The sequence below is a fragment of the Ochlerotatus camptorhynchus genome, unplaced genomic scaffold (genome assembly GCF_037179485.1).
Source record: "Ochlerotatus camptorhynchus isolate MF236.1 unplaced genomic scaffold, CSIRO-AGI_Acam_v1.1 ptg000370l, whole genome shotgun sequence".
NCBI classification, from domain to species: Eukaryota; Metazoa; Arthropoda; class Insecta; order Diptera; family Culicidae; genus Ochlerotatus; species Ochlerotatus camptorhynchus.
Window position 1 is genome coordinate 6,025,828 of NW_027040858.1, and position 22,594 is coordinate 6,048,421.

At 41.8% G+C, this 22,594-nt stretch overlaps 2 protein-coding genes across 2 annotated transcripts in view; both read right to left on the reverse strand.

The window, feature by feature from the left end:
- The window catches only part of LOC135710126 (F-BAR domain only protein 2), a 103,627-nt gene that overhangs the window by 47,033 nt on the left and 34,000 nt on the right, over positions 1–22,594 (reverse strand). The window contains exon 4 of the mRNA XM_065232614.1: positions 2,552–2,896. Within this exon, the coding sequence (XP_065088686.1) occupies positions 2,552–2,896 (345 nt within the window). The remainder of the gene's footprint in view (positions 1–2,551; positions 2,897–22,594) is intronic.
- The window catches only part of ATPsynO (ATP synthase subunit O, mitochondrial), a 172,016-nt gene continuing 164,053 nt past the window's right edge, over positions 14,632–22,594 (reverse strand). Inside the window, exon 4 of the mRNA XM_065232670.1 lies at positions 14,632–14,648. The gene's annotated coding sequence lies outside the window, so the exon portion shown is untranslated. The remainder of the gene's footprint in view (positions 14,649–22,594) is intronic.

Below are 22,594 nucleotides of genomic sequence, written 5' to 3' on the forward strand. Positions count from 1 at the left end.
TATTCTTATGGGAATTTTTATCAGCTACAACGTTGCAGAAAATCATTTTTCAGCCAAACGTCAAATTAAATAGTTATTAATTGTTTGAGAGATTGATAATCTTATCGCAAGATTAAGCAACTGTATTGTGGGCAACACTGTATTCTGCAATGTAACATAGTAGCCATGGTTTTTGTCCTCTATTCTACGCGCCATAAACACCAATGTTGCCTGCAGAACAGATGATTGAGCATAATCATAGGACATCAGTGACTTGAATCATTAATAACTTTTGTTCCTTACATTTGATCGAAAACTGGTCTTGAGCAAAGTTGTAACTGAGAAAATTTTCAACAAGCTCAGCTATCATTTTTTAAAGTAGAGTAAACTGGTTAATTTTGAGATAGATATGAATCGAAATTATGGTTTCTCCATAGTAATTCCCATATAAATTTCAAATGGTTTGTGCCAAGTCAGTTTCTCACTAAATGAGTTCAAATTTTAGGAGGCTAATAAGCGCCCAATTTGGAAACGTTTGAGCATTGTGGAGTGAAAATTTCAAATTTTGCATCAGTCTAATGAGTATCCATAGAAGGAGGAAGAAGCCGCACCGCTATTGATCGGAATCAGTAGCTCTTCGTGAGTCGCTGTGGGCCATCTATGTCAAGCGCGTCATACTAAAGAGTATAAAGAGAGAGAACCCCGCTCAAATTCCTATTCCTACACAAAACACAAGCTCCTACTGCAGTTAACAAATAAGATTTATTATATAAGACCACGCAGTCCTACGCCACCATTGCGTACAACCCCATAGGGCTGTCCCTTGTAGTTTTTTTTAAGTATGCATACGGTATAGGTATGCATATGCATAGGTATACATGGTTTAACCATGCAATTTTACTTGGGCAATGTGTTATTACAAAACTATTAGGCGATATTCCCTAGTATTAAGTAGAATGTACTGTATTGAGACAAGATAAGGTTATGAAGCAGGAATAAGGTTCTTTTGTCCAATCCAATTTTGATTGTCGCGAGGAAGCGACGTCAAATGGGCCTCTCATTCTTTGAAGGGCACAAATAGCCAGAAGCATCGGTAAATAACAACTGCATCCAAATCGAATACTTCACGATTTATCAATAGTGATGCAGTAATGCGACATGCATAAAAAATACATACTAAAAATATGCGCATGTCACAATTGATCCATTACTAGTCGCAGTGGATTAAAGACAAGCAGCTGCAGACTACGACATAGGGGGTGTCTAAATCTTGATTATCGATTTATTGGGTTTTTGCAAACAGGCCCCAGTTGGACAAGCATAGCAAAACAAAGTTGATGAATATTACATCGAAACAGACGCACATAGGTCATTGTATCAGTGACATGTAGCCGTACTCAGGATTTTTTTTTTGATGGTGAACTCCCAGTTTTGTACCTGACTCTTTCACTTTTACGATGCCCTTATTACATTCCATAAGGGTAGTCTTAAAAAGAAAGCGATATCAAAACAAACACATCCTTTTATTACTCTGACATAAAGGGGGAGTTATTCAGCCATGTTTATCTAAGGAAACGTACTGCTCCTGTCTATATTGAAGATTGTCAATAAGACTCAAGTTGGCCATTTGGCGGAGCTCCTATACCGGGAAAGTCATGTTACGGGCTACTTATTGAAGTCAATAAGATGCTGACCCGTGTATATTGGTTTGTTATCAAAAAACATGGAAATTTCTTTCTTTCCTTTATTTAGCGTCGGTCTCTGTTCCGCAATCTAGTGCCAATCACCGACGGACATCGATTGCCATCCATTGACGGCAATCGAATGTGCAGGAAGGCAGCTTCCACACCTGCGTAGGATATCGCACCCATTCAACACACATGGGCCGGGACCAACGGCTTTACTTACCTTCCGAAGGAAGACGTGACCAGAGATTTTTATGCCTCAGAAAAATCCCACCGACCTCGGCTGGGATTGAACCCAGACCCATCGGGGTGTTAGAAAGCAGTCACGCTTACCTCTACACCACCGGCGCCGGCACATGGAAATTTGAGAGATGTTGGTATTGTGAGAGACAAATTAACTTACTCTCTTGGTAGTAAGACATCAATATAGTGTATGAAAATGAACTGTTTTGATAATTTTACATCCGTCTCCAACGGGGGAGTTTGGCAAAGAGAAATGATTAAACCGATTTGTACCTTCCTAAAAAGTTGTCCTTGCTCGGTTTCTACTCTCTATATATAATTTTCATACTGCCGTACTCTACGGAACTATCAACTCTATACTTTCATCTACTCATCTATCGTATAAAAATTACCACTGTTATTTGAAATTAGCATCTTCAACTGAGTAAAATCGCTAGTTTAAAATCAAATGTACCAGAACGTAGACCAATTTTTCCTCTATGTAACTACATGAAACCCCTAATTCTTAATTACTCCTTGTACTTTTTTTTTGAAATCATCGATTTTCTCTTTTCTACACTGAATTCAAACGATGACTACCAAAGAAACTGCGCCATCTCTTGGAAAAATCCAAATCACCAACGCAACGATCAAATGCGACTCACCTGCACTGCATCCTGGGTGCTCGATTCCTCCTCCTTGACCGTCTTGTGCTTCTTGTGCAGCTCCTCGGCGTACTTGTTGATGTTCTTCACCAGCTCGGTCAGCTTTTGCACCTTGGCAGCATGCAGCTCCGACAACCGTTCCGTCGTCGATTTGAGGATGATCCACAGAGGTGAAAACGTACCACCCCCGCCGGAACCGGCCTTGTTGGCCAGCTTGGTAAGCAGCTTCGAGTTGTACTCCTCCAGATTGGAGCGCTCGCGAAAGTACTCGGCCAGTTCCTTGGTCGCCGAGAGGCCATATTTCATATTCTGGTACAGCACCTCGTAGCCGTTGTTTTTCTCACCCTGCGGAAGAGATCGGAAAAAATACATTCGGATTAGTTGGGTTTGTTTTTGAATGCATTTACAACATTGACCGATGTGTACGTTTAGGAGAATGATCTCTGAAAGATCAGCTCGTTTATAGATTCATTCACAGGTGCAGCTATTTATAAACATCACATGCGGGAGTTTGTTATTCTACAGCTTGTTACTGCAGCAGACGGCGCACAGCAGAAACGGAAACGACGAAAGGCTATCAAAAGACGTATTTTATCCAGCAAAACGGCCCTCGTTGTCGTCTTAGCGACCAATAGTAATTTATGGCCAATATCCAAAAATGGATTTGGCACTCCCTTTCAGCGCTCGATGGTCTGCTATAATTATATTGTTACGTTTTCACCGCCACATCTGACTCATCGTTTTCGACGGCTGAATCAACGAACGTCTCGAGGCCATGCCGACCGACGCCAAGACGGGAAGAAAGTGGATCACATCCGTTCTCCTCTAGAACTTTAACCATTCGAGTGTATTCTGTATACGAGCAAATGAGTAGTAGCAGAAGTATCATCCACATTTATGAATGTACCTAGGTACCACATAAGTGCGGTGTAGACGGAGCCAAATATGTGGAAAACAGCGATAATCGTAATATAAAATGAGGCCGAGACGTCGTCACCCGGCGTCGCGACATAGGATTTCCCTGGCTGATGAGCAATGTGGCAGAAGAAGTGGATAGCGTCGGTTTTCTTATTTCGCTTTGTGTCTGTCTCGCCGTTTATCTGTCGAGAGTGTTATTTTTCCACACTTCAAGGGAGGAAATCGGCTTTCATTGACGGATCATCCGGTCTGTTTGCTATGAGAGGTCAGGTCGTGTATAAGAGGTCATCTATTGACGATACTAGTAAACGCTGATAACTGCAAGAAACGGTAATTATCATACCGAGGCCGTAATTGCTCTAGGGACTAAGTCACTGCAATTTCTTGGACTGTTCTTGTTTCAGTTTGTCTTGGAACAATCGACGGGGCAATTAACAAGTCAATAGACATTCAATACTGCTTTCCGTCACATTAGTAGCAATGTGACAACTCTCCATAAGACACAGCCTGAAACAGTTAGAAAACAACTATTCACACGCCATGAAGATTCGCAAAGACAAACACCGCTGGCGCTCACATCGTTCATTAGCGAAAAACTTCATACAGTACCGAATTCAAGCATCATCATCATCATCATCATTATCATCCTCAATTTCGTTCCAACGCGCTCGACAAGAGTGGAAAGAAGGCAGCAGAGGGTCAGAAAGTTAATCCAAGCTAGAGCGCGTTTCACTGGAAAGGAATTTCACCATGTGAATGTTGTGCACTAGGTAGCTAGCAGCAATGATCATTTGCTAAATTGATTTAAATCAAATTACGACCCACGTCGTCCTATTCATCGAAACGGGCGATGCTGATGCAGCGTTGTTGAGCGACGGGGGTGCGTTCGTCATATCCGGATCGCGGGTACTTTAGTAAGAGTAAAAGTACCGACAAATTCTAAGACATAGCATCATAGCTCCATAAGCATCGGAAGGAATCTTCAACCGTCCTTTTAGGTAGGTGGATCGCCTAAATAACTACACCCGGCGGCATCGGACCAATGATGCCAACCGCGTCCTGATTGCATGGCGAAGCGGATTCTGGATAAAAGCTCACTCACAAGTCACAAGATAAAAACAAATCAATCACGACAACGCGATGACAACAAGCGCTACGTGTATTTATAAATAATAGGATAACGATGAGCTCTATTCAGGGTGGGTGATGTTGCCACACTGACAGTAGCGCCCGGGTGAAGATGAATGTTTCGCTTGATTGATCACGCCGTGACGTGACGACGACGACGACGACGACGACGAAGGTGGAATGTGGATTAGGACTTGTTGTTTGATGGTGGAATTTTGTCTGAAACATATCGATCAGCAGAGCTATAGCAAGAATGGGAAAAGTTTTTGATCACTGCAAGTATCTACTAAGCCAAATATCTAACCAATAGTAAATTTTGATATTAAAAATAGGAAATCTAATGAACAATTTTTGCTATTGGTTTGATCGATATAAGAGGTAACAATTCAAAATAATATCAGAAAACGTATGGGCTAACAACTGAGTAATAGCAAAGTATGCTATTGGCATATCTCACGAATAACAGAGTATTTGAACTTCACAATAACAAACTAATATCACATTGAGCTATAACAGACATATAAAAATTTAAAAAAAAAACAACAGTACGGATTCAACGAGTCTTGAACCCAGGTCGTTTGTGAGGGTGTCTCGTGTGCTGACCAATCAGCTATATCTTCTTGTTGAAGGTAGAAGGAAAAAGGACCAACAGATCGTGTGTCGCGTAAACTTTACACGAAGGGTGATTTTCTAAATGTTCAAACATATCTCGCGCAACACGAAAAAAGGGCCTATCGTTGTTGATCGATTCTCTTCATCGATTTTCTCTTTCGCGAATAACCCGAATGCAAATGAATTTTCCATTCAGTGTGTTGATTCAGGCGCAAGATAACATCATCTTCTGTCGAACTGTGCGAGAAATTCGTTTATGTTGCCGTGGTAAACCAAAGAGAAAGTCAATGAAGATTTGAATTTCCTCCCCCAAGCTGAATACTCGTACATTTCTCTTAACACTGCTCATGAGATCTTGGGCGAGGCTTTGCCCATCTTCCTTACACAATTTCTCCCAGCTTCATCGGTTTTGAATGCTTTTCCGCTTTTCTTCAACTTCTTCTTCATTATCGCCCAAAACTTTTCGATCGGACGAAGTTCTGGTGTATTTGGCGGGTTCGCCTCCTTCGGAACCACATTAACGCCCTTTGCTTCGTACCAATCCATTACAGGCTTGGCGTAATGGCACGAAGCGAGATCCGGCCAGAACAGCGTGGGACCACTGTGAGAGCGGAGGAAGGGCAGCAAGCGCTTCTGCAAGCATTCCTCTCGATAAATCTGCCCGTTTATGGTGCCGGTTGTAACGAACAGCTTGCTGTACCGTCCGCACTCGCAGATCGCCTACCACAACAGGTACTTCTTCGCGAATTTGTCCATCTTTCTCTTCCGGAACTTTTCCGGAACCTCCATGCGGGACGTACCGACAACGCAATGTGGCCACCGTGTTTTGCTTGTCAGTCCGGTTTGGCGCCTTCCCGACCTTAAAAACACGTAGCCCAGCCCGCTTCATGGTCTGCTGGACGAACCACTTCGACGAATTGACCTTTTTGGCCACGTCTTGGGTGGAAAGGTTCGGGTTATTCTTAAAGTACTGCCTTATCTTCCACGCCTTCTCTGGGTATTCCGTTTTCGGTTTTCGGCCGCTTCCAGCGCGCCGCTCGATGGTCTTCGTCTCCTGGAACATCTTCACAACGCGGGACACGGTGAAATGGTGGATTCCAAGCCTTTTGCCGATCCATCTGTGCAACTGACCAGGATTATCCATCACCACGCCCAAGATTTGCTGGCGTAGTTCTTCTTGTTTCGAATGCATCTTGAAAACTAACACTAACACTACATAACACTCTAAACTAGTATTACCCAAAATTTCATTAATTTTTACCCACGCGATAAAAAGTTACACCCAAAACAAAGTGTCGCATTTTTTTTCCGAGTCCAGTCTTTATAAAAATAATATCAAAGCTTGCTATTAAAGGGCGAACACGAAATTATTGCGACACCGAAAATGTCATGCCAATTTTCTTATAATGTTTAGAATCAAACCAGAGGGTAGTTTTATACATATATTTACTTCAAAAATCAAAAGAAAAGTTAATCGATGGAGCCTTGAGTGTAAAATTGAACGCATTTTCGCTTGATGCCATTTTTCCATTTTCTTAACATGTCCTTCTCGTCTTTGACTGTCTTCTTGCTCTTCCGAAGTTCCCGCTTCATTATTGCCCAGTACTGCTCCACTGGGCGCAGCTCCGGACAGTTTGGCGGATTCATGTCCTTTGGAACAAAATGGACAGAATTGGCCTCATACCACTCCAGGACACTTTTAGAATAGTGGCATGATGCCAAATCTGGCCAAAATAGCGGAGCGTCGTCGTGCTGCTGCAAGAACGACAAAAGGCGCTTCTCGAGGCACTCAGATTTGTAGATCTCGCCATTTACTGTGCCCTTTGTCACGAAAGGCTCACTCCTCAGTCCGCAAGAGCAGATGGCCTGCCAAATGAGATATTTGGAGGCGAACTTCGACATTTTCTTCTTCTTAAATTTGTCGTCCACATCGAACTTGCTCTTGCCGGTGAAAAACTCCAACCCCGGAATTTGCTTAAAATCGGCTTTTATATACGTTTCGTCGTCCATCACACAGCAGCCATATTTTGTCAGCATCTTCTCGTAGAGCTTCCGTGCCCGAGTTTTAGCCGTCGATTGTTGCCGCTCATCGCGGTTTGGGAAGTTCTGTACCTTGTATGTATGTAGTCCAGCTCTCTTCTTTGCATTCTGAACGTAGCTCTGCGACATGCCGATCTTTTTAGCCAAATCACGGCTTGAGACGTTGGGATTTGCTTTAATCATCCGCTTCACCTTTCCCTCCGTCTTTTTGTTCTCCGGTCCCGGTTTTCTTCCAACTCCTTTGCCGTGGTCCAACGTCAACCGCTCCTGGAACCGCTTCAACACTCTGGAGACGGTTGAATGGTGAATATTCAACATTTTTCCCAACTGCCGGTGCGACAGGTCAGGAAATTCCAGGTGTTTGGAAAGAATTTGTTCTCTCAACTCGCGTTGGTTCACCTCCATTTTCGTTGAATCGAAAAACACGACTTCGAGTTTGACAGCATGCACACAATACACATCAATGAGAAAGTGTGCAAAATTTGGTTGATTTTTACCCAATGGTAAAAAAGTTATGCCCTGTTGAATGTGTCGCAATAATTTCGTGTTCGCCCTTTATATGTCACTTTGGCTTCTTTTAAAAAGGTTACTAGTGCTGCCGAGGTCGGAGTATCATTCCCGAGCAGATCCCTGATGCTGGAAGTTAGGCAGAGCGACTCCCGAAGATTTTGGAACTCCGGGCAGTTGCACAGGATGTCTTCGACGGTGTAGGGTACCCCGCAGATGATGCAGCTTCTGCGGAACGACAGGCCACAATAGTTATAGTAGAGTTTGGTGTGCACGGTCCGAAGCCGCGAAATCACACGTTGATCCCTCAGGTTGTCCTGTTCGCTCCATGCTTCAGTTGACCCTTTGACTTTGCGGATGAAGGCAGTTCTGTTGCGGAACCACTCGGCCTCCCATGCCGCTCGAATGGTCCGCATGATCCATCATCTGACGTCCTGTAGGAGTACCTTGTCGGTAAGTCTGGGACCCGATGTCCCGGCTCCGGCAAGGTGATCAGCAGACTCATTACCTGGCACTCCGCAGTGTCCGGGATTCCATGTGTACACGGTGGGACGTACTTGATAATCGCCTGAATCCATGCGTGTTTTGGTGCTTCTGATGTGATCGCTTGAACGGCGCTGTGTGAATCGGTTAAGATAAGTTTCGGTTTGTTGGCTGGCGACCGATCTGCGCAGAATCACGGATGCATTCCCTGCTTTGAAGCGGTTCTTGATCCGATTGTCCAGTTTGATTCGTGAAGAGTTCCAACTTTTCTTTCCATGCCAATGGACTTTGGCCACTGGGGTGAGGTCGATGTCGGCGGCCGTGCAGAGGACTCTGTCGAGGAGAAAGGTCCTATTGTTTCCGGAGGTCTTGGCGGAAAAGGCGGCGGCTTTTGTGGCAATATTTTCATTTAAGCAGAACACGAAAGGAAGAAAACCCGCTTGGATGCATGCGGCGTCTGCTGGAGTGGATGGCAGGAGACCAGATATGATGCGGATGTAGCTGTTGTAGACCGGTGTTAGGGTTCTAACCAGCTTCTCGGAGGTGATACAAGTAATTTCCGTCCCGTAAAGCAATCAACCGTCGATGATGGCTCGCGCCACCCAGAACCGAACATCGCGGTTGTTGGATCGGTGAGGCCGAGAGATCGTTTTAACGAGGTTGAGTCTACTGCGGTAGTCTTTTTTGACCTGTTGGAAATGCTGGTCGAAGGAGAGCGCCGAGGACGCGAACTGTTTTCCTGGTTGGAATGGCTTGGTCGTGGATCGTAATTGGGGTGCTATTGGCTCGGTGATGAGACATACATACGTGGCATCGGATGCTCTTCCTGGCGGACAGCTGGAAACCCATCGAGTCGGCCCATTTGACGACGGCAGAGACTCAGGTTTTGCTATACCCCTCTACTTGGGTTACCTTATACGCTGGTAAAATCGTCGCGTCAGTCGTAGTTTACTTTGTGAATTAAGGTGCACGGTAGCCCAAAAATGTGAAAGTTTTAAGGATTTTGTTCCCGTCTTACGTAAGGACCGGGTCCTATCATATTAAGGAGACTTATAGTAACATCGCTTGATTATCGACCATGAACCTTGTGAACATCAGGCCTGCGTCTTGACCACTCGTCTACCCTTTATGCAAGCCGTCTCCCATATGAGCACAAGCGCATGAGTTTGCAGTCTAGCAATGGGCGATCTTGGATCGAAAAACAAAAGATCGATTGATCAATTTTTTTAATCGATCTCAAACACGACAAAAAATCGACTGGGTGGATCCTTTCCATTCGTTTTTTGTTTCGATCTAAAAATAAATTTCAGTGCATTTGCATTTGCAATTTAATATGAAGGGGTTAGAAAGAAAGGGATGTAAGTGACTTTGATCGATTCTCTTCATATACTTTCTCTTTCGTTAATAATTCAGCTGCAAATGCATTCTTTGATTTGTGTGCCATTCTGGATGCTAGATGAGAACCTCTTTTATCGAACTATGTGACAGAAATAGCGCAAAATCTGTTTATAAAGCTGTGGCTATCAAAAGAGAAAGTCGATGAAGAGAATCAATCAAAGTCACTTACACCCCTTTCCTTCTAACCCCCTCATATTGATTTTTTTGTTTTCACCTTTTCACATCACTTGCCTTGAACATGGACGTTGAGCTGTTGGATACAGTTGCTATTGCAACGCTCCTTGATCCCCGTTTCAAGACACTGTACCTGGAGTTTTCAGCTCACGCTTGGGCAGTTAAAATTGTGTCCGAGTAGATCTATAGTACGGAAAGAGTATACGATGATATGCACACATCTGTCCCCCACTAAAACGAACCAGAGGCCTGTGGGATATTGATGATGAAATGTTAAAGAAAGTTATTAATCTACATATGTACAAACATTCACTTCTTATGACACACTTCAGGTTCATCAGTCTTCTGCTATGTCAGAACTGGACAGAATTACACAATGTCTTGGATCAGCCTGTTCTCCCACGTTCTATCGATCCTTTGAAGATGGGAGAAAATCCGTAGTGAAAATACCCATGTAACTATACCCCATTGCTCGAGACTATTTATCAAGGATGGTAACAAGAATTCCGTCAGAGAGGCTATTCTCTAAAACTGGTGAAACCACACAGAATCGATATCGGCTCAATGCAAAACGCATGGCTCAATAAGCTTTCTTGGGATCCCTCTCGGATGAGTTTTGGGATATCTGAATTAAGTACTTTCCGTACTTAGGGTAGAGAACTACTTCGGCCTAATCGCCCATTTTGGGCCTATCGAGCAGAAAACTTCAAATGAATCCATGATTTCAGAGTTCACAAGTTAACGCAATATCAACTTTAGACTGAACTTGGCGTTAATCTGCATCAACTTTCCTAACATCCGCTTTTATATTTGAAACATTTTTGTGTCATTTTGAAAAATTAATGTATTCAAAAGATAGATTCAAAATGATTGATTAAATCGTCGAGTCGATTATTTTCAAAAAAATAATCGATTCACTAAGATCGATTCTTGCCTCAAGATCGCCCAAACTTGTTCATTGTACTCCCTAACCTGCTTGTTTAAAAAAATCATAACTCATGAACCATAAGAGATAGAAATTTGGTGTCTTCAGCAAAGTTGCGTCGAATTGATTGTTCTACATTTTTTTAGGTCTATCTTAAATATTAAAAAAGTTTGTATTTTCAATTCATCAATTCTAAGGACCACCCTAATTTCACTAACAATCAATCATATAATTACCAAAATCGGAACGTACGGTTTCATCCATTTATTGGATTCTGAAGCAGCATTTTTAAATATTCGATTTAAACAGGCCCGATGTTTTCTGAATCATCTTGTCCCTTAAATGCTGCATAGTAGGCCTGGCCGTTTTGATGTGTGTGACGCATCTTCGATGTGAAACATATATCAATTAGACAAGAAAAATGATGTAGGTATATATATCATTTTCCAGGATGCTTCCAAGAACTGGCTGTGTTGGTGTTAGATTAGATTGGATTAGATAAGAATACTACCGTCAAATTTTTGGATTTTGCGTTTTTCCGGATTTTTTTAACAGTTCAATGTTGGTGTTAGATTAGATTGGATTAGATAAGAATACTACCGTCAAATTTTTGGATTTTGTGTTTTTCCGGATTTTTTTAACAGTTCAGTGATATTGGTGACGAACGGATACTTGAATTTCCTGAATCGAGTTCCACCGTGTGCGGATTGTGTCGGACGGCCAAGAGGTGTTTCAAGACTACGTTCGGGACATTCCGTGCAAGCTCTGCCACAAACCGGATTACCCCGTGAAGCGAATTGTCTACAACTGCGGTTTCCCTTCTAACACATCAGTCCAGGGGAAGTTTAGGGACGTGCCGTTGACCCCCCCCCCCTTCCCCCTCTGGCTACGCCTATGAATGATTCCCACTTTGAACTGTATTGGAGCGGGGCTTATCGTATAGCTTCGGAATGCTTGCGTTCCTGAAATGGGCTTTTGGAGTTGCGATAGAACTGTCACCTTCTAAATCCCGGATTTAAGCTTCTTGCAATTATTTATATAAAATATGGTTGCAATTTTTGGATTCTAGCCATAATGCCAGTGCCAGTCAGTGGGAGTTAGATTGTAAACACACACACACACACACACGAGGTTTTAAATTATAAGAATCACTGCTCGAGTTAAAGGTTTTACTCGTTTTAAGCTTCCACCAAATGTGACATCATTCTATGCAAGGACAGTTCGAATCGATAGATTCAAAATCCGATTTGTGGTAAACACCAATAGTCTAGCTTTAATTTTTATTTATCGGCTATTTTACGAATCATTTGGGTTGAGTGAGTGAAATAGAGAAGCCTTAGGCTACTTGCGAACTGGAGGTAGCTAATGGGTTGAAACTGATCGAATGTTCTGAATGTTTGCAATATGGATTGAATTTCGGTTCTTGTATAGAGATTAGTGACGTTTAACACACGCACACTAACGGGGGTATATCGCCGTGTAAAGTTGTTTAGTATTTTCCTCGGGCTAACCTCAAAATGTATGTAATTCGATCTGTCAAAATGAGTTTGACAGCGGTTTGTTATGTATTTTCCTCGGATTTTCACTACCACAATTTCACACAGTGCACCAATACAAACAGGCGTGAGAATCTCTATTTTCTAATAGCGAATTCGTTTATTATCGAGGTTGTGCGAAACCGAACTTTTTGTCAGTGCGAACCTCAATCTGAGCTGGGTTTTAAAAACAAACGAGCAAACTGACGTTTGTCAGAAAGCAAGCAGACCCAATCTTGATACCCGATCCAGGTTGGAACTGAATAATAAACGAATTCGCTATAAGATGAACGTAACTCATGATGACCGTTACAACTGGTCACTTTCTCGGGGGTACTGGAAAATCGATTTGTTTTTTAATTCGAATGTAAACTGATGTGTCGTATGATGGATTGTGGTCCTAGTCATGAACTGGCCACTTCCCCAGGCATACCCGCAGCATGGCAATGTGGTCCTGAACACTCGGTTTGGCTGTTGGTCTTTTGCTCATGTTCATGCTTAATACCAACGTTACACATCAAATTAGATTGAGCCAACCGGAAACAATACTGTCCATGTATCCATTTCCATCATCTAGACAATAAATCGGTATTAATTTATTAAATATGCATTGAAAAACACCAGAAAATAGGTAACCATATGTCATAGCCCCCATCACGATATCGGATAACTACACGCGAGAAAATACGATACCTACCGAACAACAATACCTTCGCCCCTTCAATTCCCAGCATACCTATAGGTATGTACATTTAAATGCCAAGTTAGTTTTTCCACCATCCATACACCGATTGTCTCCACCACACCGGATAGCGGGAGAAGCAGCACTCGCACACGGTCGGGTCGGTCGGTGGTATTTCAATCACTCGTTTTGTCAAAGTTGTATGCTCGTGGGCTGCCTAATAAATGCACCATGGTGTGACCAACCAGGCAAAAGTTAGGCACACTGACTGCACAGCCGCTTTAATGTGATTCTACATTACCTACCAGATGTGTGTACGTACATGAACGTAAGCATATGACAGCGGCCTCTGGTGGTTAGCAGCGTAAATTATATAATGTTTGCACGAACGAAGAGGGCTAGAACAGTATCCCACTATCTATCGTGTTGTTTTAGATGGCTTATAATGGGGATATTGTCATGGAGCTGTTTTTGTAAACTAAGAACGTCGGTTTGACGATCAGCGATAAGATAATACCAATACACACCTGCTTGTGGAGTTGTGTTGGAAAAAATTGTATTAAAGATTAATCCACGACTTCCAAGTCTTCGCGTTAAGGCAATGTGACTTTCAAAGAAAAATGTTTAGTCGTACATTGGCATTAAGTTACGAGGAAAGCCCTACAGAGTCTCCAATAGTCCTCTACAGGCTACAGCTACGAGACCTGGACTATACTCGTGGAGGACCAACAATGCGCAGTTGAGAATTTCGAACGGAAGATGTTGAGTTCAAAGGCAATACATTCTGCAGAGTGTATCTACGGCTTGGAAACTTGACGTAGCAGAAAGCCTAGAAATAGCTCTATAGTGATATAGTAACACGACATGCACTAAACTAAGGACATGGATATACCACAATAAATCAAATTACTGGTCGCGGTGGATTTATGTCCCAAACAGAGGAAAACACTTGAATTAATCCACCTATGGTGAGATCTGACCCTTCCGACAAAAGAAATTCCGACAAAATTTCTTATAATATGAGTATACATATATTATGGGAAAATGGTTTTTGTAACATAAAACAGATTACAGGATGATTTAGAATAACTGTCACCGATTTCACTTGTCTTGGATGTTCTGGCAATTCGAGTGCTGGAATATCCAAAGTGTCGTCTGGTTCTGTTCTTTTGATTTCTGGTAGCGTCTGTATTGGTAGCAATGCAAAGTCGATGACTTCTACCTCAGCATGCTCGACATTCACCATGGCTACCTGCTCGAAGCCATTCTCCCCTAGCATCATTGGCTGGATTCCAAACGCCTTCCAGAAGTTGTACCCCAGAATCATTTTCCGACAAATCTGTGGAACAACTAAAACCGGAATAACTTTCGTGATCCCGTTAAACTCGATCGGTAGCTGAACGAATCCCAGACACTCATGGACCGTCTTGTCCGCAGTAACTATTCGAAGTGGACTCTTTCGCATAGTCATACCGTTCTTCGTAGCTATGTCGCTGATGCTGGTTACGCTGACACTTGCTCCGGAATCCAGTAAAGCGTCGTAGTCCGTTTCAAAGATGCGAACCATCACGTGAGGACACCTCTCCGTGTTCACGCTTATCTCGCAAATTCTCTCCTCAGAATTTTTATGTTGATTGGGACTGGGAACCTCCTTCTCTTGTGGAATCTTGTTGTTCCCTTCCCCACATTCCACGTCTAGTTTTCCGATGTGCCCTGACGATCTGCCCTGGGGTGATTTTGGCACGTCACGGATGTTTTTCCCGGTGAGCCACACAAGTAACAGAACAGCTTTTTGGGTTCCGTACAATCCCTCCACAAGTGCCCCGTTTTATTACAGTTCCAGCAAAGAGATGTAAAACTGTTCCTAGGGTCTTTTTGGTCAGTGTTAATCTGCCTTGAAGGTGCTTTCTGGCCATCTCTAGACCTTCTGTCCCTACCGAACTTATTGTCAACCGCATTCACCTCTTCTGAGTTCGAATACGAAGACAACGATCCCTGATTATCGTCGTCTGCCTCGATGTTGAGTATATTCGTCGATTTCGCCGTACCTTCTCTATGGTGTCTCAATGTCGGATCATTCGCATCTATACGATAAGCGTAATACTCGAGCATGCGTAGGTTCTCTACATCTCTGCACGCCAGCCTAGACCTGTAATGAGGCCGCATATTGTCCCACACTATCTCAAATAGTCTCTCTTGATCCAGAGGACAGCTTAGCAGCTTATTCAGACGCTCTACTTCCATCTTAAACGTTAAGAACGTCTCATTTCTGAGTTGTTTCCTCTCATAGATTTTCTGCCTGTTTCCTTGGTCTTTGTTGGGATTCCCGTACATATATCGGATTTTTCGCTCAAAATCCGCCCAACACGAGAACTCATCCGCATAACATAGGTACCAATCGTACGCCTCACCACGCAAGATGGTATGGATTCGTTGAAGAAGGATGTCGCCCGAAATCCGATCCATCGTAGCTAACCTGCGAATTTTATGTAGGAAATCTTCCAACGATTTCTGACGTGAATCTCCACTGAACGTTAAGTGCCATTTTTCCATTCGTCTATCTGCATTTATAATGTCCGTTTCGGCTATCCGATGTGGAGGTCGATCTGGCTGATAACCTCGCCTGTTTCTGCCTCCGTAGTCGTCTAACCTATCGATTGGATCAGGCCGATGACCCGGCGGTGGGTAATCTTCTCGGTTCCTGTCTCTGCCATCGTCTAATCGATTACTCGATCTGTTGCCAAAGCTGTCCAATCTATCGAACGAGTCAAGTTGATAGTCAGCTGGTGGATACATTTCTTCCTGCCTGTCTCCGCTATCTCTTAATTTATTATAAGGACGATGGGATGCCTGGTTAACGTGATCTCTGAACCTACTACCCCTTTGTTCACGTTGTCGATAATCAGTCTGGTACATTTCGTCTACTTTACAACCTCTGTCCTCTACCTGATTCCATAAGTGTTTTCTTGAGTCTGGGGAACGATCGTCACGCCATCTGTTGCCTTCGTCATAACCGCTTCCAGCCCCGTCAACCCAGCACTGCTTGTAGTTCCCTGGACCTGTGCCGATCATGCTTTTTGTTTCCTTGGGCTGCCTCAGTGGCTCCGAACGACGGTTGTCTTTCATCGGTTGTTGAAAGGCGGCTAACCCTTTTGGAGTGGCTTTTACCCTATTTTGATGACAACCACCCCTGGGATCCATTGATTGCTCTCGCTGATTTTCGAGTTTCTTGTCCAAATTTTCTTCTGCTATCTTACAGACACGATACAACTCTCTCTCCAGCTGAACGATTCTCTTCCTCAGTTTTTCTGTTTCCTCCTCTTTTTCGGTCAGCGTGGTCTTTGGGATAACTCCTAAATTCTTCTTCACTTGTTTTTGCTGTTTTTCATGTTCCTCTTCTTGTGAACTCTCCCCTCCTACTGCTCCAGTTTCATCTTCTACCTCATTTTCTTGTTCTTGTTCTTCATGTTCCTTCTCATTTTCATCATCTGGCTTTGTCTGTCTTTCCTCTGATCCTCGCTTACTACCAAATCTGTTCAATAACTTCCTTATTTCTCCTCCAAGTCTATTACGCAATTGCTCTCCCCGTGGGTTTCGAGAAATACTGCGCTCGACCCTAAGAGCGTAATGCTTTAACCGTGACATGCATCTCTCATCATGTCCGCCTTCCAATTGCTCCGCTATATTCTCAATTTTGTTTGTAATATAATCAAATTCTTGATCGATTGTGCATTTTCCTCTATAAGTTTTCTCCTCCCTTACATCTTCATAAAAAAGTTTCCTCAGCAACCTCTGCTTTACATCCAAACCATCCTTAATATCTTCTTCCCTGCCCCTAATCATCAGCTCGTAATCAACCTCCTCATTTGTCAGGTAATCAGGACGCGGAAATTTGTAAGCCATTTCTAATAAAGTTATCTCACACTGTAAGTAACAAATACCAATAAATAGATTCTGAATTATCTGCAGAAAAGTTGAATATTTTTAATCAATCCGAAACCACAGCACCTCAAAACTTAACACCACAAAACCTCAAAACTCCATAAAAAAACGGACTCCAAAGAACACATTAACCATAAACAATTTCCAAGATCGATTTTTTTTTATTCAACTACCTACACGACAAATAAGAACACAATTTTAAATATTTGCTCCATACATAACTAAATCTACATAAGACCTTTTAGTTGGGCGCCAATTTGTAGCCGACACTGGCCGATCTAGGTTAAGCCTGCGGCTTAAGCGCCACTCCGGTAAAGGAGACCGCAGGCCACGTTGAGTTTGCCCGGATGAGACTGCCTCAGGGCGAGTCCAATTGAAAATCTTCATAGAAAGAAGAGATCGAGCCAGCTTGACTACTACCGAATTTGATCGAGTAGAAACCCCTATTGCGATACAGCATAATCTCTCACAACATCGAAATACTTCTAAAAAGCTCCCGGTAAGAGAATACACAAACCCTAAACGACGTTCCACGTCAAGTTCTCCTCATCGGTAGCTTCACTTAAATTCCGCCAGAGGCGCAGCCGCAGCAGGTACGCAACATAACAGTCAAATTCCGACCACGCGGAAGACAGCAACATAATTATACGGACCCGAAACAACGTAAAAATACTTTCTTCCTCTCATTCTAATATTTGATAGGACTGATCAACAACATAACATCGATTTCAAATCAAAACATTTATTTACAACGGAAAACGGTAAGTTTATTTTTATTGTATTTAAACTAAAGCATGCTTTTGCGGATTTGTTGTGATTGTTTGTATTTCTACTCCTCTTTATTCTACTTCTCTATACTTCTAGCCCTATACTTGTGTGCGTTCGGTACAACTACCTCCTATCTGTGCTGTGCTCTTTTCTGTCTTCTCAGTTAATCCCACGATGATGCAGCAAGCGAGAAACGACGAAGCTTGGCACCCGGGTGTCTATTATTAATGGGTTGGGTGGGCGTCCATATCTGACGATACGTGCGCACGATTTATTTGCCTACACCCAACCATTAAATCATTGGACTTGTCCACATATTAGCAAAATATGCTCTTCGACCTTATGGTCGGCAAAAAAGGTCCTCCGTGGCGCCCTCGCCGGACGCCACACTCAACAAAGAAATTGGAACGGACTCACCAGTTGGTTTTCGCTGCTGTTGTTTGCTGCGCTGCTGTTGTTTGCTGCGCTGCTGTTATCGCCAGCGACGATGATGTTCGACCGTTGGACGGCCAACGATTTCCACGTGGGTGGACGGTGATCTCACCAACAATGGCAGTTGGTATCCACCAAGCCCCGATACGCGATAAGAAATTTGATCACTTTCCACCGGACAAGGTGACGGTTGCCGGGATCTTTCGCCCCGGGAAAGCAGGTGATGTCGTCGGAAGTTGGATGTAGTCGTCGGCTGTTGAAATTAATATTAAGCACAAAGCACAAATGTTGTTCGACGAGCACATTACCTGGCCTAGATTGTTTTTCAATGCACACAAAGTCTAACCTATGCCGCACACTACATTTAGTTTGATTTGCTATAACTAAACAATCAACGATAAATTAGAATTTTAAGTACAAGTAAAACCACGTTGTTTTCACTCACTATACAAAACTATACATTAACGCGAACAAAACGACACACTTCCACTGTAAACTGCGGTTCGGACGAAAGTGAAGCGAAACCGTGACCCTCAGATTAGGGAAGGTGACCTCGGCCGAACTTAACGGAAGTTCGATTTTCCCGCGAACTGCTTCGAATGAGATCGGTAATGCGAGAGATTATTCTGATCGTTGGCCACTCGTTCAAAGTCGGGTGTAGCCACACTCTCTCTTTCCCCAACTTTCCCGAAGGTTTCCCTGGACTCGGCCTTGGGAGAAACTACACAAGGTCGAGTGGCGTTACTCGCGAGGCATTCCAATTTTAACGTAAATCAGCTAGTGTCGTTTCGCTACTGGCATAGATTTTGGCGTATGGATTTGATATATTTCGTGCTAATTTTATTCATGTCTAATTAAATATTTACAGCATGGAGCAAAGGCTACAATTGGTATCTGTTCAAGTATGTTTATTTTAAATCGTGTACAAATATCAGCTTGTATTGATAGTAGGATTTGAAATTTCATTCGTTTGCGATTTCAAACAGCCATGGACGTGGAAATGGAGCATGTCATAAATCTGTATAAAATCGAAACTGAAATCTCATCGAAAGAATGAAACATTTATATTTCGCATCATTATAGAGGTACAAAGAAACGATGCTTGGAAAATCCGTTCAATATCAGAGCTTAGACGCATCGCCAGGACCCATAAGAGCTGGAAGTAAAGCGTGCGTGCTAGCTGTGGTTATTATTTGTGACAAATTTGGCTGGTAATTAAGGTAAAGGAAGAGCGATTTAGATTAAAGTATGCTAAGTTGAAGGTTATATAGGGTTACGGGATGCAATGTCCGCCTAGCCCCTCACTTCGGCCTATTGAGCAAATAACTCATTAATTCAGCAATAATACACAATAGTAATGAAAAACTGATACCACCTCTGCTGTGAAATTGTAATGCCTAAATTATTTGCCTAGTTTTGGGACAAATTTTGCTCTTTTCCAAAGAAAAAGTTTAGTGAAATTTTCATATTTTTCGATTTGCAGGCGCCATGATCTTGCCGTATTACTGCACTAACGAAAATCTACACAGCCTTGGCAGGGCTGGTAGCGATCACTGCTGTCAGAAATAGTGATTTTAGTGGCCATGTTGAATAAATAACTGACCAAATAGTGACTTATAGTTATAAAAATAGTGACTAAAAAGTGACCTAAGAGAAGGCGCATCAAATAAATGTTTGATGTTTTAGACTTATTCAAATATTATCTCATAAACACTTATGTACGATATGAACCTTTAAAGCGAAAGATTCAATAGAAAGTTTATAACCAAACCCATGGTATTAGTCACGATGTCGACTAACTTCAAAAATCTGGAAAACAGGGAATCCTCAGGATTTTTTTTTTTTTTTTGTTTCTTTAAAATACCTGGAAGTCTCAAAGAATTTAAAAATGTTCTTACTAAGATATTTTAAAGAAAGTAATAAATTTTAAAATATACCCAATTTTTCTCGTTATTTTCATTCACAATTTGAATTTTGAAGATTCACAGTGGACTAATCCTCAGTAAGAAAAAAATTTAAAAAAAAATTTTGTTTCTGGAGGCCACTGTCCTTCTGTGAAGCTTCCAAAGTTTTTTCTAATTTTATGGAACTTTTGTGCACCCTCAATTTTCATGGAATTATAATGAAATAATTAATATAGAGTTATGGACATACCGATGCTCTACCCACGTCCACCAACCAACCGAACGTGGCCTAGACGCTGACTCAACAACATCCCCGTATTCGACTCCATGCACGAGGCACCTGGCGACAAGAATCAGCATATCACACCACATGGATGGAAACAGGCCAACTCTTACTCGACAATGCACTTTGGACACCGAAGAATTCGGTGACCAGCAATTGTCAACATAGCAGTTGACGATCGGTTACCACCCAGAGGAGTTTTGCTGAGACAGCAGGAACAACAAACAAAACCAGTTGCAGAGGCAGGAGCGAGCGTAGTTTTTGTTAGGTTCTAGTTGAGAAGAGTTGTTGTTCAGATTTAGTGTTAAAAGTTAAATGTAATTACCTGTAAGGAAATAAAAGATAATTTTTTTTTATCATGCCAAGAATCATCCTGGCATAAGTATAGTTCTATGATTTTCAAGGTTTTTCTGAAGTTCATAAAACTTCCCTTAAATTATTGACACTAATTTAAAACTTCTTCAATAGTCTAGACTTTCCTGGTGTCTAAACGATTACTGAATTTCTTTAAAGTTCTCTAGACTGCCCTGAATTTATCAGTATTTTTAAAAACCAGCAACTTTACTGAAATTAATTAGTTTGCCTTGAAGTTTCAAAAATGTTCACTAAGAATTATAACCATTATTAAACCTCTCTTTTCTCTGGACTTATCTATGCTTATCTGAAGTTCTCTAAATTTGCTTAATAATCCAACAAATTTTCTGATATATATTCATAATTCCCTGACGCTTCTGACGTTTTTGGATCAATCATAGAATGCTTGGAATACCCTATAATTCCACGGAACTCCTTGTAAGTCGGTCTCAATTTGCTTAAGTTAATGGGATTATTCTGAAGCTATTTGATCGTACTCGAAGTACTCGTAACTTCGCTGAATATCATTAAACTATCTAAAAATATCTAAATTGAAGATATTGCTGCTTGCTAAAAGTTCTCGCTTTTTTAGTAATGGAACTTCGTTGATGTTCTCTAATCAACTTAGCTAAATTTTCGAATTTTTTTAAGTTCTTAAAATCTCCATGATATATCACCCTTAAAATATTCTCACGTTTTCCGGATGTTCATAAAATTTCCAGGAATTCTCTCGGAACTTTACTGAAGTTTTCGGAAAATCACTGAATTTCTCTAAACTTCTTTAAGGTTTCTAATATTACCCCTAAAGTTTTCTAAATTTCTCAAGTTCGCTTGACATCTGTGGAGTTCTCTGAAATTCTAGGTACTTCATAAAAGTTCCTTTAAAGTCTCGGATGCTAAAATAACCGCTTTGAGGTTCTTACAGCTTCCAGTAAATTTCCCATATTTTCAGCGTGTTAACTTCCCTTATGCTCCTGCAGTTTCTTTATAAAACTTCACTGAAATTCTCAGCATTTCCTTTTATTCCTCAGAACTTCTCCAAAGTTCCTACAATTGTTGTAAAGTTAATGAAACTGCATTGAAGATCTCTAGTCTTTCATAAAGTTAATTACCAACTTGAAATGAATCATTTATTTTTTTACTTAATTCTGGAACGTGTACATGGAATACGAAACTTCAAGACATTGAATATTTTTAGATCTTGGGCTTACTTACTTGGAAAACTAAGGTAATTTTATCCAGGAAAATGAGGAGACATCCTGTATATAGAGAAAGACGATTAAACGTCACAACGCAAAGAATAATCAATTTTTGAATAAATTCACGCTAAAAAAGTTGATAATTGTAACTTATTACAAGAAAAAGTAACTTTAGTGACTTGGCCTTAAAAAAAGAGACTTTTTAGTGACTGACTTGAAAAAAGTGCCCAAGTCACTAAAAAGTGACTCGCTACCAGCCCTGTAAATCTGTATAAAATCGAAACTGAAATCTCTTCGAAAGAATGAAACATTTATTTTTCGCATCATTATAGAGGTATAAACAAACCATGTTTGGAAAATCCGTTCAATATCAGAGCTTAGACGGATCGCCAGGACCCAAAAGTGCTGGAAATAAAACGTACGTGCCAGGTACCTAAGTTGAAGGTTACATAGGGTTACGGGATGCAATGTCCGCCTAGCCCCTCACTTCAGCCTATTAAGGTGATTCGCTGTGGAAACCCTATTTCTAATTAATCACATCAAAATTTCTAATGCAAAAATATCGGCTATCAGTAAACACACAACACTAAAACCGGTAGTCCACGTTCGCTGTAGTGTAGTAAACAAGGAGTAGCAATTTCATAAGCATCGTCGCAGCGCTGTCCGAGGTTTGTGCGCTAGAAAACTTGAAGTGATAGGACATATCAACCATCATAACGGCCATGTTTGGACTATTCAAGGAATCACCTTAAGGAAATA